Source organism: Camelina sativa, chromosome 4, assembly GCF_030686135.1.
Source record: "Camelina sativa cultivar CO46 ecotype springtype chromosome 4, ASM3068613v1".
In the NCBI taxonomy this organism is placed as follows: Eukaryota; Viridiplantae; Streptophyta; class Magnoliopsida; order Brassicales; family Brassicaceae; genus Camelina; species Camelina sativa.
The window spans coordinates 24426583-24441904 of NC_141883.1; the positions used below are offsets into that span (position 1 = coordinate 24426583).

General features: G+C 40.2%; 3 protein-coding genes and 1 non-coding gene across 5 annotated transcripts; 2 read left to right on the plus strand and 2 right to left on the minus strand.

Moving 5' to 3' along the window:
* Positions 1-519: 519 nt before the first annotated feature.
* LOC104781475 (protein LONG AFTER FAR-RED 3) lies at positions 520-4665 on the minus strand. Of its 2 annotated transcripts, XM_010506153.3 has the most exons (15): positions 4156-4665; positions 3894-4060; positions 3625-3726; positions 3361-3433; positions 3058-3164; positions 2856-2979; positions 2547-2741; positions 2343-2428; positions 1911-2018; positions 1679-1774; positions 1490-1588; positions 1328-1402; positions 1117-1248; positions 929-1044; positions 520-838 (listed from the first exon to the last, which is right to left on the minus strand). In XM_010506153.3, the coding sequence occupies exons 1-15, from the start codon at positions 4439-4441 to the stop codon at positions 664-666; spliced, it is 1941 nt and encodes a 646-aa protein (XP_010504455.2). In that variant the 5' UTR covers positions 4442-4665; the 3' UTR covers positions 520-663. The 2 variants fall into 2 exon arrangements, with proteins under 2 accessions (XP_010504455.2, XP_087366766.1); XM_087510640.1 differs by lacking the exon at positions 3361-3433 and having other exon boundaries at positions 4156-4379.
* LOC147946152 (U5 spliceosomal RNA) lies at positions 4549-4666 on the minus strand. Its single transcript, XR_015597890.1, has one exon. It is a non-coding gene; the product is annotated as a U5 spliceosomal RNA (small nuclear RNA).
* A 6182-nt stretch (positions 4667-10848) lies between these two features.
* LOC147946153 (uncharacterized) lies at positions 10849-11238 on the plus strand. Its single transcript, XM_087509510.1, has one exon. It carries the CDS (start codon positions 10849-10851, stop codon positions 11236-11238), a length of 390 nt encoding a protein of 129 aa, XP_087365636.1.
* A 300-nt stretch (positions 11239-11538) lies between these two features.
* LOC104781476 (anthranilate synthase alpha subunit 1, chloroplastic-like) lies at positions 11539-14670 on the plus strand. The gene is made up of 11 exons (XM_010506156.2): positions 11539-11894; positions 12003-12187; positions 12274-12463; positions 12560-12711; positions 12802-12917; positions 12988-13234; positions 13329-13385; positions 13475-13627; positions 13803-13883; positions 14003-14089; positions 14188-14670. Exons 1-11 carry the CDS (start codon positions 11717-11719, stop codon positions 14524-14526), a joined length of 1785 nt encoding a protein of 594 aa, XP_010504458.2. The 5' UTR covers positions 11539-11716; the 3' UTR covers positions 14527-14670.
* The last annotated feature ends 652 nt before the right edge of the window (positions 14671-15322 follow it).

The following is a 15322-nucleotide window of genomic DNA, read 5'->3' on the forward strand; positions in this document are numbered from 1 at the left end:
GCTAGAAAAAATTCTATTTGTTTCTCTTGTATCTTAGCCTAGAACAAGAGTGAAACTTTGATTGTCGTATCATGCGAGGGATTTCGTGTAACCTAAGGCTTTTGATAAGGGTCGAAATACTCTTTAACAAAAGTGCTCTTGTGCACGATTCAATCATTATCCAAGTTCACCGTACATTTACGATCGACAGTTACACTGCATCTACTACTGCTATTTTTTTAATCTATAATTAATAGAGTTGCAAATATTATAAGTAAAAGGTATTAATACAATAAAAATAGAATCTATATGAAATATTACTTTTTAGAACGAAAAAAAACAGAGGTATACATAATACATTGTAATAAAAACGATCTCTATTATAGAATTGCTCTGTTTTTAGAGATAAAATATAACAATATTAAAGATGATATTAGCTCTATATGCAATGATATAGTACAGGTACACAACTCATTGGCTTTTCTTCCCGCGTCCATGTCTTCTCGTGTCCATTGGCTACACCAACAACATTTTCTTAAATTTTCTGAAGTTTTTAAGATTTCTTGTTTCTTGAATATATGAAGCCAAATGTCATTATCATATCAATATACATTTCCATGAGGCCTAGAAAAAAATTGAGAAATAGTACAATTTTTAGCTTCTAAGATTTAGAGATTTCATCATTCATGGATACAATTGCTTTCCTCCTACATAAGTTGCAAACACTGAAGTAGAGCCGTCTTTCGAGAACTCATCCCATGAACTTGTTGACAGTACAGCAAAATCCGCAAGCTTCCCAGGAGTTAAAGACCCTATGTGATGATCCAGAAAGGCTGCTCGTGCAGCTGATATCGTGACCCTGCGATTATCAACAACAAGAATGCTTGAGAGAATGCATTTAGAAAGTAGAGAAAAGACTTTGAGATTGTTTAGAGAAGAAGCTTAATACGCAGCAAGCGCATCGGTAAAAGATATGCGTTCAGATGGAATCCAAGCGTGACTCCACTTGGGAGGTATTCGTTTCACCGCGGTTCTAATACTGTTCAACGGGTTAATGTCTGCTACCTGGCGGGAAAATTCACAAAGTTAAGCTTGAATTCATAGTTTGAATATATGTGGAGATTATCGAAAACGTACAGGCCAGTCTGAACCAAGTGCCAAGAGTGCATTGCCATTTAAGAGAGATTGGCATTGATAAGACTCCGTTAGGCCTCTCTCAGAACCGAGCTTCTTAACAACAGACTCAGCATCATCAAGCAAATGATCCGGCTGTACACGAGTATTAGATACGTTAGATCAAGAAAGTGAGTTTTAAGCCCAAAATGCTCAATGCCGGGAAATAACTTACCTGAACTGAAGCTACAATGTGAAGTTGACCAAACCGGTTGGCTGATCCTGGTGCCAAATGTTGGGCATGCTCAATCTGTAACCAGGAAGTCAGAGATATTAAAGTACAGACAGAAGAAGCAAATAGCTCAGAGGAATAGGTTTTTTTAATAGCAAACTTCACCCTAAATCTTCTATCTCGGTCTCCATTGGTTTCAGCAACCGATTCGTACATGTCAAGGACCATGTCATTAGCTTTGTCGCCTATTGCATGGATAGCAACCTTCATCACAGCAGAAAAAGATCTAAATAAGCAAAACTAATAGGACGATATGATGATTAAACATTTGGACAGAAGTAAGCAAGGAAAAACCTGAAGCCCTGCTTTGTCAGCTGCCATTGTGAAGTTAGAAAGTTTCTCAGGATCCATCACTAATAACCCATAATTCCCAGGTGTATCAATATATTCCTGCAAACAGATATAAGACGTGGGACGTTTTAGTGCTGCTGAAAGATAAAATACAATTAGTGTATATTTGATGAATGTGAACAATATGAAAATAATTTCAAGGAATATATAGCAGATGAATTAGTATATTCTTTACCTCGTAAAAAAGTGCACTGTTAGAACCTAGAGAGCCATCAAGAAATGCTTTGACGCCACCTAGATACAACCATTCACTCAGTACAGATCCCATCTGAAGCTTAAGATCCTACAAGTATGAAGTCAAAACAGAATTTCAAGTAAATGCAGTAACTGTGAAAAGAGAATTTGAAAGAGAATATACTCAAGTTTGAAAGCACATCAAACATCGAAAGAGAATTTGAAAATCAGGAACGGCCAAAGTTACAGTGACTATAAATGAGATGCAGCTCACAATAAAAAATGAGAATTCAATGTAAATTACAAAACTTGAAGCTGAAGAATGCTATAAAATATGCTTGAAGTTTCTCATGCTAAAGAAGCACAAAACTGCTTGTACATATACTCTATTCTATTTATCAGAGAACAAGAGTTGCTTCTGAAGAAACCATACCATTAAACGTGACCATGTCGTTATCGGGAAAAACAAGCAAGTCCGTATCATCATCTTCTTCGAGGAATCAGCCCATAGATAGACATCTGTACCATAAAAAGGAGTATGGAACTCAAATGAGTTTCTATTCTATAGCTGTCAGGTAAGAGTCATCAAATTCTCTCTATTTCAGCAGCAAGCAAGTGTGAATTTGATATATTGCACCTTGAAAGTCTTTCCAGGAGAGCTCATCCGTAGTGCCAGGAAAGTACCTTCCGAGATCAACAACAGTTGTTACGCCTCTAGTCAAAGCATATTTGCTAGCTCTAAAAAGTGCTTCCCTACGTTCATCTACAGAGATTTCTTTAACCCATGGAGTGACAAGCTCCATAGCAGCATCTATCAAAAGACCTGTCGGCTCTGCATTGATTCAAGCATAAAAGTAAGTACCAGCTGATGATAAGTATACACCCACAAAACATAAAGTTCCTCTGCAATTTACATATTAGATACATTACTTAAGAAAAGCATTACCGCCACTAGGCATCCTCATTATGGTTCCACCAACTGGATCTTCCGTTAAACTTGTTACACCAGCCATCCTAAGCGCAAGGGAATTTGCCAATGCCATATGACTATCCATCCTAATCAACCAAACCTAAATGAAGAGAAATAAACATAAGTAAGGCGATATGTTGACTATTGACAAGCAGAAAAAAGTCAACAGGCTTTATACAGGATTATGAGGGGAGATATCATCAATCCATGATGCAGAGGGCATTTCTCCTCCCCAAACATCATTGTTCCATCCACCACCTAGAATCCATGAGCCTTCTTTTGCATCTGAAATTTGTTGTTCATCAGATAAATGCAGCATAAATGAATTAATAAATACTCACTCTCCCACTACTAAAGAAAGCCACCAACTTTAAACAGTGTTCACTGTACACTGTACACATATAACTAAAAACGGACACCAATAAAGGAATGTAAGTGTAACCACTATATGATTGTTCAAGATAATGAAATATTTAATTACTCTGCACAGCGTCCTTCACCAGTTTACAAAACTCATCTTTTTGACTCACTCCACGAAGTCCAACTTGGGCCATCTATGCTCAAGCGAAAAAACATTAAATGAAAAGGAGCTAAGGTAAACGAGAGAGAGTATAGTATCTTGTTTCATGACTGAATCTGATCAAACAATGGCATGTAGTCATCTACTCTCAGGTTAACTTGACAATATACATATCAGTTCAACTGTTCAAGAAGAAAGAACACAGAAATAAGTTTGCATAATCACCTGCAATCCCCCGGAAATGAAATGAACATGTGAATCAATAAGTCCAGGCACTACAACTTTGCCTTCCAAGTTCACCTCAATAGTTCCATCTCCTATCAAACCCTGTCTTACATGGAAAAAATTACAAATTACATGAGAACGAGAAAAGAAGTATCAAACTTTCAGATTCATTCATGCTAGTGAAGTAGGTATAAAAGCAACAGACGAAGTCATCAAACCACTTGAACATTAATACAACAACAGAACATCGAAAGAAGTGTGTGAAGGACCTTGAGAGTTGAAAAGCTTCCGACTTTAAGAATCCTGCCATTACGAATCGCCATGGAATCAGCAAATGGCAAAGAAGTATCGCTGGTGAAGATTGTTCCATTCCTCACTAACAAATCAGCCACGATACCAACCGGTGGTGTAAGAAGAGACTTGAGAGCTGACCAATCTGTGCGAAACGTGAATCGAATCAGTCAAAAAACAGTCCAAATAAATTCTAATTTGAGACAAAAGGAAGCTTAGGAATGGTAAGGCGTTCATTACATAAGTCACTGAGCAGAGGAAGATAGGCGACGGAGATAACGAGGAAGAAGACAGCTGAAACGACAACGAAGAGGTTCATAGCTGCTGGAGAGAATCTAAAACGAGATACAGACAACAACAAACAACCTAAGGACGAGTTTTTAGTGTTACGTTTCCACCTTAAATGCTCCACTTGCTCAACGTCGTTGTTCAACTTGCAGCATATATATATATACAAAAAATATATCCTTGTTTCGTTCCTACTTCCTATACTTCTTTTCTTTTTTACAATAAAAATCAAATTCATATTGTGTATCAATTTTACAAATCCTACTGGGCTTAGAAAGGCCCAATAACCGCAAACTAAGTTCGAGGCAACAAATTAAAATATTCATACTAGAGGAGATTGTTGGGACTCACGGTGAAGTGAGAACCCTCCAAAAATAGGCGTATGCCACTTAAGCGTGGAGAGCACACGGTATTCTTTAGTAAAAGGCGAAAGAATAGTTCGCTTTGTGCTCACCACATGGCTGCGTGATTTTATCTCCCAGCAGAGTGAAGTCTATTTATACTGTAACTCTCACTACCAATATCTCTTAAACTTCCGATGTGGGATTCGCATTTAATCTAATCCTTGTTAAAAGGCTTTCTGGAATATACTCAAGGCCCATTACCATTCAATAATTTCTTATAGTGAATATGACAATTTTCATACGTATCCCGTTTAAGCCTTCATTTCAGGTTTTTTTTTTCTCGTTTGGTCAACATTGATTTTCCGCGCGTGTAAACAGAACACCGGACAAAAAACTATCCGTACAAGCTTTCAAACTCTCCCAGGCACGTAAACCGAGGGAAGGATGAGCCCTTTTATCCAGATCTTACCCACCCTTATCCACCAATGAGAACTGGACCTAGGCTTTATCCATCGGACCTTCCCCCAAGATCAACTGTTTCTTCACTCTTTCATGGTTGATCTCCAAACACCATCAACCAGAATTCAAATGCTTTGCTAATCTGGTATTACCATAATCCCTCTGTTGCATTTATTCCTACTTCTGTGCGGCTTAGAATCGTTTTCTGCTATTTGAACCCTTTACGTTTAAACCTATTTTCCGCTGTTTTTCTTTCCTCCACACCGTACGGTCTCTACCTTAAATCCTGCATTTTGAACTACCTCTTGTCACCATGGCAAACCGCATACCATATCACTTGAAAGGTAAAGGACTAGAGGAGAGTTACTCACCTCCTCCATAGAAGAGAATCAAGGCACCAGAGTTAGATACTTCAGATCTAATCCAAGAGAACTCGCTTATCCTGATAGGCCGTCTCACTAACCCGAAGGGTCAACGAGTGTGGGCCATTTTCCCTTTCCTCCTCAACCGCTAGAACCTGAAAGGCAAAGCAGATGGAGCAGATCTGGGTCAGGGTGTTTTCCAGTTCAAATTTGAACTTGAAACTGACCTCCAACAAGTTCTGGCCAACAGACCTTACCACTTTGACCAATGGATGGTCATAATACAACGTTGGGAACCCGTGATTCCACCCTATTTCCCTTCAATGATCCCCTTTTGGCTCGAAATCCAAAGCCTTCCAAAACACTACTGGAAAAAAGAAATGGTTCACTCCATTGGAGAAGCTCTTGGAGAGATTTTCGACTGGGACATCTCCAACTCATCCATCCAACTAAAAGTGCTTGTCAACGGGTTGGAACCTATAACAAAGGAAACGGTCATCGAGTTCCCAGATGGTAGTGAAGCCATTATCTGCCTAGAGTACAAGAATCTAAAAAACTATTGTACTTACTGCTTACGCCTATCCCATGACAAATTTCAATGTCCGGGACTGAAGGAGACAAGAAAGGAAGTCTCTCTGAAACTAACTCAAAGTCATTCTAGTGACACCCACATCTCAGTCTCAAGGAATTACTACACGCCTCAAGATAATTTCCTGCCACCAAAACAACTTTTCAGAACCCAAAATGTTGATAGAAGTTATCAACCACAACAAAGACTGCCTTCTAGAAAACGACCTTTTGAGTTCGTGGATCACCATAACCAGTTTCACAAAGATGCAAGATTTGGCACACGAGACCAAAGGTTAAACTCCAATAGGCGATCCTCTCCCCGAGCACCCTCGAGATCCCTCTCCAAAACGGGTGGCTCCTCCCTTCACCGTAATAGGAGCCCCAGTTACCATCCCATCCCAAACTGCAACCTACAATGGAGAGAAAAAACACACTCATCAGCTGAACCCCATGGAGAACCCTCTATCTCATCTAGAGCACGAAGACCACCACTGGAAAGAAATATCTCAAGCCTTGATCCACAAACCCCACCTCCGCTGGGAAACTGCTTGAATGAAACCCAACCACTGGCATACACAAATCTGATACCATCTGGGATTCTCCCCTCTAGGGAACATGTTTTAAACGAACTAAGGGAAGTCACAATCCAGTATATGGCATGTCCTGATCCAACAGAGAGTGCTGTTAGACGTATGCGAGTGCTACAAGGAGAATCTGAAAACTTAATGGAGAATACAGCAAACTCGATAATGGAGGCAAACCTGGCTAATGCTTCTCTGGTGAGCCATCGGCATGCAAACACTTCACCACCTCACTCCCCACCTGAGATATCAATGACTGTTCCCTCCAACCGCAGCCAAAATCTGGGAGATCCAAACAAGAGAAGCAGAGGTAGACCACCCACCCAAAAACAACCTGCAAAAGGAAACCAACTGCTTTTGGGAGCTAAAACTCAAAAACAAAACTTCACCCGAGGATCTCCTAGGAAAACCATGGAGCAAAAAGGAGGATCAAAATCAGTTACCCTAAAACCAAATCAGAAAAAACCTACCAGAACCATTTCGGGTCCCTCTTCACCAAAACCGACCTCTCAAATACCAAATCCTAAGAGTAACCCAGGAACCTCACAACCCCGTGGAAGTAACGCCTCCCACCAACCAACTCAATTAACATCACCACGAGTATCCCTCTTCCCAACGAGTAGGAAGAAGAAGGTGGATTTTCAGAATCCGCCGACTCCTCTTCCTTAAGGTTCGTAAGCTGGAACTGTTGTGGGTTGGGGAACCCCACAACAGTCTAGAGACTGAAGGACATCAAGAAACATATTTGTCTTGACCTCATCTTCCTCATGGAGACCAAAAACCAATCTGATATGGTCTTACAAACTCTTCAATGGCTTGATCACCCATCACACCACTTGGTTCCCCCCCTCTCTCCAGGGGCAGGTGGTTTGGCATTATTCTGGAAATAAAGTTTGGAAGTGGAAATCCTAAGCTCTTGTAATAACCTAATTGATACCAGAATAAAATCAAAAGGAAGGTATTTCTTTGCTACTTTTGTGTACGGAGAGCCAGACAGAACTAAGAGAATTGAGATATGGGAGAAGCTAAAACTACAAACTGCCTCTCGGTCGGAGCCCTGGTTCTTAACGGGAGATTTCAATGATATCACTGGTTATAATGAGAAAGTTGGGGGGCCACCAAGATCAGAAGGATCTTTCTCTGACTTTAGGTCCCTTATGTCTACTTGTGATCTTTATGACCTACAGTATACATGCAACTTTCTCTCCTGGAGAGAAAAAGACACACACACATTGTTAGATGTAGACTTGACAGGGTCATGGCAAATAGTGAATGGACTATTGCCTACCCTTCTGGTAAAAGTGAATACCTTCGTTTTGAAGGTTCTGATCACCAGCCGCTAGTTTCGTCTTTCGACCCTGTTCGCAAAAGAAGAAAAGGTCTGTTTCGCTATGATAGAGGACTAAGGCACATACCAGAACTTAAAAGACTTATTTTCAATGCTTGGAATACTTGCCATGAAGCTTCAGTAGACAAACGTCTCCATCTTTGTAGAGCTGCAATAATAACCTGGTCAAAAGAACAACAAGTAAACAGCCAAAAGGTAATCAATGAACTCAGGGAATAACTTGAGGAAGCTATGACTACGGATTCAAGCCCCCAAACCCTCTTGGATGATCTAAACAGACAACTAGCTGACGCTTACCATAAAGAAGAGGAGTTTTGGAAACAACGTAGTCGCCAACTCTGGCTAGCACTCGGAGATAAGAACACCGGTTTCTTTCATACTGCAACAAAGAGCCGAAAAGCTATTAACAATATTTCTGTCCTCGAGTCAGAACAGGGAAATACAGTCTACGAAGAACATGAAATTGTTAATACCATCTCTTTTTACTACCACGATCTCTTTACCTCTACTGAAAGACCACGATCTTCTACAGTGATAGTTGCTTTAACACCGTGTGTGATAGAAGAGATGAATGAAACACTCCTTAAATTGCCCTCCCGTAATGAAATCAAGAATGCGTGTTTTGACATTCACCCAGACAAAGCTCCTGGGCCTGATGGCTTCTCAGCAAGCTTCTACCAAACAAATTGGAAAACACTCAGTGAAAAGGTAACATCAAAAGTCCAAGAATTCTTCATCTCTGGTTCCCTCCCTGCACAGTCAAACCACACACATGTGAGACTAATCCCAAAGATCACTAGCCCGAAGCGAGTAGCAGACTATCGTCCAATAGCCCTATGCTCAATACTCTATAAGATCATTGCAAAACTTATCTCCAAACGCCTACAACCCATCTTACAAACTTGCATTTCTCAGAATCAATCCGCCTTTGTCCCAGGTAGAGCAATCAAAGACAATGTTCTAATCACACATGAAGCTCTTCACTACCTGAAACAATCTGCTGCACAAGAGAGAGTTTATATGGCAGTTAAAACTGATATGAGTAAGGCTTATGATAGATTAGAGTGGAGTTTGATAGAGGATGTACTTACCAGAATGGATTTCCACCCTCATTGGACAAACTTGGTCATGCAATGTATCACCTCAGTATCCTATTCATACCTCCTAAATGGACAGGCAGCTGGCATGGTAAAACCAAGTCGTGGAATCAGACAAGGCGACCCGTTATCTCCCTACATCTTCATTCTCTGTAGTGAAGTCCTCTCTGGTTTGTGTAACAAAGCCCAAGACCAGGGTAAACTCCCTGGGATCCGTGTTTTGAAAGGAAGTCCACGTGTCAATCATCTTCTGTTCGCTGATGACACTATGTTTTTCTGTAAATTGGACAAAACTAGTGTTAGACATCTGAAAGATATATTGCATAAGTATGAGGAAGCTTCAGGACAAAAGATCAATCACGATAAATCTTTGATTACTTTCTCTTGTAAAACAAAACACGATGTCAAAGTTCGGGTGCAACATGAGCTTGGCATCATCAAAATAGGAGGACAAGGAAAGTATCTAGGGCTACCATATTTGTTTGGAAGGAAAAAGAAGGATTTGTTCAGCATGATTGTAGACAGGAAAAAGTAACGAGCACTGAGTTGGTCTTCCAGGTTTCTGTCCTCGGCTGGGAAGATGACCCTGCTCAAATCAGTACTTGGTGCAATGCCCTCTTACACAATGTCGTGCTTTAAACTCCCAACCTCCCTTTGCAGTCGCATCCAATCCGCTCTAACTCGCTTCTGGTGGGATGAGAAGCCTGATAAGAAAAAGATGTGTTGGATTGCCTGGGACAAAATGACAAAATCCTTTAAAGATGGAGGATTAGGCTTCAGAGACTTACAGAGCTTCAATGATGCCCTCCTGGCAAAGATTAGCTGGCGTATTCTCACTCAACCCTCTTGCCTCCTTGCAAAAGTTCTAATCGGTAAATACTGCAAAGCTAACTCTTTATTGGAGAGTCCTGTTCCAAACCATGCATCACACGGCTGGAGAAGCATATGCATAGGCAGAGATCTATTGAAGACAAATTTGGGTAAAATAATTAGAACTGGTGAGTCAATACCTGTTTGGCGAACTCCATGGCTCTCCCTAGAACACCCTTTATCCCCTGTCGGTCCACCATCAAAAGAGGATCAACACCTTCGAGTTGTAGATCTAGTCTTACCTCAATCGAAGGAATGGAATATCCCACTGATAAATAAAACTCTCCCGCTGTATGAGGACACCATAATCAAACTGAAACCTAGTAAGCGAGGAGGTCCAGACTCTTGGGCATGGCTCCCAACCTCTGATGGAGTTTATTCTGCAAAGTCCGGTTACTATGAAGCCCTGCAAAATAAAAAGAAAGATCAAACCTCAACACCGCTACCTACAAATCAAGCCCCTGAGAATAATTTCCTGTGGAAAAAGGAGATTTGGAATCTTAAGAGCTCACCAAATTAAAACTTCTCCTCTGGAAGGCTTCCCAAAACGCCTTCCCTGTTGGCCATAATCTCCAAATTAGACAGATCGACACTGACTCACTTTTCTCACACTGTGGGAGATCAGAAACCGAAGTTCACCTCTTCTTCCAATGCCCTTTTGTTGTAGATGTCTTGAAGCAGGCCCCTTTTAAAGAGAAGTTTAACCCTGAATCCACCCTATCCTTCAAAGCTGGTTTAACCTCATCAACAAAGCTCCACTGCCTCCCACCCACGGGACTCGTGTTAGGACCTCTCGCACCCTAGCTAATCTGGACACTTTGGACAGCCCGAAACCGCCTAATTTTCGACAAACTCCAACCCCAATCCGAAGAGGTTGTATCTCTAGCTATCCTCCGAGCAAAGGAATGGCAGGAAGCACAACAAGCACAAGCCTCCCGAACCCCACTACAAGACAGATCCCAGATCTCCCTTCCAAGACCAGTACAACCCCGTCCAAACCAGCTTATCTGTTACATGGATGCCGCCTGGAGAGACAACGGGTTCACGGGATGCGGATGGATCTTCAAAGTCACCATTGGCGCTACCCTCTTACAAGGAGCCTCCACGGCAACCCATATCCGCTCACCCATGATGGCCGAAGCACTTGCAACTCTCACAGCGCTGGGAGTTGCCATTGAATCGGACTTCAATCAAGTTAATTTTGCTTCAGACTCGCAGATGCTAGTCAAAGCACTCAACCGGAAGACCTCTCCAAAGGAACTCCGAGGGTTTCTATATGATAATCTTTCTCTATCTTCTCAATTAAATCTTTGTTGTTTCTCCCACATTCCTAGACTAGAAAATCAGCAAGCTGATGAAATCGTGAAAAATGTCCTTAGAGGCCTCTGTCTTGTAAACGCTTAATATTCTTATTGAAATAGTTTGTTTGCCACAAAAAAAAAGGTCAACATTGATTTTCCATAAGACAATTTTTTTTTTTTTGTTCAATGTTTCCATGAAACTTCTTAGTAAAAGTCAAATTTTAAAGAAAATAGAAAAAAACTATATTTGTTCAAACATTAAAATAGCAAGAAATCTGACAGAAAAAAAAAACAAATTATATGTATAGCAAGAATCTAAATAGATGCATTTCTTCTAATAGATTGACTATGAATGGTGAAAATTATCGAAAATATATAGATGATGATCCTTAACTGATCACATGACATGTCACACAATTTGATCAACCATATGTAGTTTATGCGATAAATAGTACAATAGCGAAATAAGGAAGTCGAGGATAGAATAAAGTTGTGGTTTTGGAAAAGTGTCCCTTGGCAAAAATACAAAAGAGCCTCTTCCCTTTCAACGACGACGACTGAATCTCAAATCTTTCGTCACCATGCATGCGCTTGGGATGATGCAAACCCCTGGCCTCCATCTACGTTTCTCCTCGTCCAGCCACCGCGTCTCTTCACCTTCACTGGTCACCGTTATTACAAAAAGATGCTCCTCCTCCAGTTCCATCTCCTTCGTCACTCCCATCAAATGCGGTTCTATCTTGTCCTGTCCCTCTCCATGTGATTAATCATCCCAACTCTTTACACCTATCTTCGATTTCCCTGCTCGTTGTTTTTTTTAGATTAGAGAGATCATATTGAAATATTGGTTTCTTGGTTTTGTTGCAGCAAGTGAAGCTATGAAGTTCGCCGAAGGTTCTAAGAAGGAGAATCTTGTTCCGCTTCGCCACACCATTTTCTCCGACCATCTCACTCCTGTTCTCGCTTACCGTTGTCTTGTCAAAGAAGATGATCAAGAGACTCCAAGCTTCCTTTTCGAATCAGTTGAGCCAGGACATCACTCTTCCACTGTTGTAAGAACTACTCTCAACCTTTTATTTTGTTAACTTGCTCAATCTCCCTAAAATGAAAACTGAAGTATGATTATATAATCCTTTAGGGAAGATATAGTGTGGTTGGAGCACACCCGAAGATGGAGATTGTGGCTAAGGAGAACAAAGTGACAGTCATGGATCATGTGAAAGGTACTTTGACAACAGAGGAGGTTGCAGATCCAATGATGATTCCTAGAAGAATCTCTGAGACTTGGAAACCTCAACTGATCGATGATCTTCCTGATGCTTTTTGTGGTGAGTCATTTGCTAACTTAGTCTGGTTTGGTTTACTTTGAGATCACAATAATGACAATTAGGTCAAAATCACATGATCATTGTTATTATAAACAGGTGGATGGGTTGGTTACTTTTCTTCTGACACTGTCCGTTATGCCGAAATGAGAAAGCTACCATTCTCCAAAGCTCCGGTTGATGACAGGAATCTACCAGACATGCATCTTGGTCTTTATGATGATGTCATTGTCTTCGATCATGTCGAAAAGGTGTTAAAACCTTTTGAACTTTTCAAAAAGATTTAGTTATTTTGTAATTTTGTATAAACTCAATGTGAACTTTGCTTTATTTTTCTACAGAAAATGCATATTATTCATTGGGTGAGGTTATCTGGAAACTGCTCATTTGATGATGTTTATGCTAATGGTGTGAAACACTTGGAAGAACTTGTTTCAAGGATCAAATGCATTAATCCGTGAGTTAACTCTTCCTTTTTCTGCCTTGTATATCTGTTTTGTATCTCTAACTTGTTTGTGTGTTTTCAGCCCCAAGCTACCTTATGGATCAGTGGACTTACACACAAATCAATTTGGCACTCCTTTGGAAAAATCAAGCATGACAAGTGATGAGTATAAGAATGCTGTACTTGAGGCCAAAGAACACATACTGGCTGGTGATATCTTTCAGATTGTTTTAAGTCAACGATTTGAGCGCCGCACTTTTGCTCATCCGTTTGAAGTTTATAGAGCTTTGAGGATTGTGAACCCAAGTCCTTCTATGTGTTACTTGCAAGTCAGTGCTTCTCATATATCACTTGTTTCATCTCCTCAACGGTTTTGCTTTATCTTCTCTGTTTTGCTGATTTCCATATTCTTTACTTAACTAGGCTAGAGGCTGTATACTAGTAGCTTCAAGTCCTGAAATTCTCACTCGAGTGAAGAAAGTGAGCAGCTCCTCTCTTCTCCTGATCTTCTTGTTAATAACAGGGACTAAAACAGGGTTTAAAAACAATTTTTTAATTTTGTGAAACAGAACAAGATCGTGAATAGACCACTAGCAGGAACGGCAAGACGGGGCAAAACATTTGAAGAGGATCAGATGTTGGAGGAGACACTGTTAAAAGATGAAAAACAGTGTGCGGAACACATTATGCTTGTTGACTTGGGTCGCAACGATGTTGGAAAGGTTAGTTTTCTTCTTGGTTTAAGCAATGATCGATGGAAAGCAACCAAATTTGAACTTCTTGTGTATTTCTATGACAATCTTTTCTCATACAAAGAAGAGATTAGATTTTTTCATTTAGTACCGTTGCAACCTGCTAATATCCTCATTGGCTTTCTCCGGGCCGTTCTGAAAGCAGGTATCTAAGAACGGTTCGGTGAAGGTGGAAAGATTCATGAATATAGAGCGTTATTCCCATGTCATGCATATCAGCTCAACGGTAATACAAAATTTTGTTAAAATTAACATTTCAATCTTCAAACCTCTTCCCCATCTCAAACTACTTCCAGATTCTGTTTTCTCAATGTAAACACTCATAAACTTGGATCGTGTGAACAGGTGACTGGAGAGTTGCAAGAGAATCTGACTTGTTGGGACACTCTTCGTGCGGCTTTACCAGTTGGAACTGTTAGCGGAGCTCCAAAGGCACATAAACTACTAATTTTATTACAGAAAATACTTTCTTTCATATCATCATTCTCGCTTTAAGTATCTCTGGTCGTTATGAGACTCTCTTGTGACAGGTGAAAGCTATGGAGTTAATCGACGAGCTAGAGGTGACCAGAAGAGGTCCATACAGTGGCGGATTCGGTAGTGTTTCATTCACTGGAGACATGGACATCGCTTTGGCACTTAGGACAATTGTATTCCCTACACAAGCTCGTTACGACACAATGTACTCATACAAAGGCAGTGACACGCCGCGCCGTGAGTGGATAGCTTATCTCCAAACAGGTGCAGGCATTGTAGCCGATAGTGACCCAGAAGATGAGCACCGTGAGTGCCAGAACAAAGCTGCTGGACTCGCACGCGCCATCGACTTGGCTGAGTCTGCATTCGTCAATAAAAGTGCAACCATCTAGGTTTATTGCTTCACAAGCAACACAAGCTACGTCCTCTGAAATAAATTAGTTTATATATTATTTGTACTTTTTATATTGAATCATGAATTACGGGTAAGTTATTAACTTATAAGTTTATCTCATATAAAGGAAACTTATTTCTGATTTTTTTGTCCATCATGTTTGTTGTTATGGTTATGCTATACCTGGACATATGTGAAAGTGAAACCAGAATCGTATGGTTTTGGCTCAGGTGAGGTCAATAACAATTGATGATGATTCTACACGAGTCGTAAAATATATATTCTATTAAACGTTAAGATATTAGAGAAGTTTTCTAAAGTTACACTTGTCTTGAGGGTATGTATCATCCCGTGTGTATGAATACATACAAAACAACGGGGTTATATAATATCTTTGTAATAGTAGTAATACATGTCACAAAACTATATGATGGAATGATACATTCATATATACGTGGAAAGCCGTAAGCAACACCTACTAAAATGGTTCCAAAATATTGAAATCTTTGTTGTAGCATTTTTATATGTGTTTTGTTAATCGCCAAAAAGGTTTGTCCTAATTAGCTTGCCAAGTGGCCAGGCATAGACGCTACATGCTAATTGTTACTATATAATACTAATCCAAGTGGACGAATCATATACTAACACAACATACATGCACATAATTTATAGACAAAAAAAATGTTAAAGGAAAGGAATTATCCAAAAACAGAAGAAGATTTGCTGACATAAGCCTTTGGAATGGACTAAGGTTCCTTCCTACAATGTAAACGATGCTAACTGAGACACGAAGC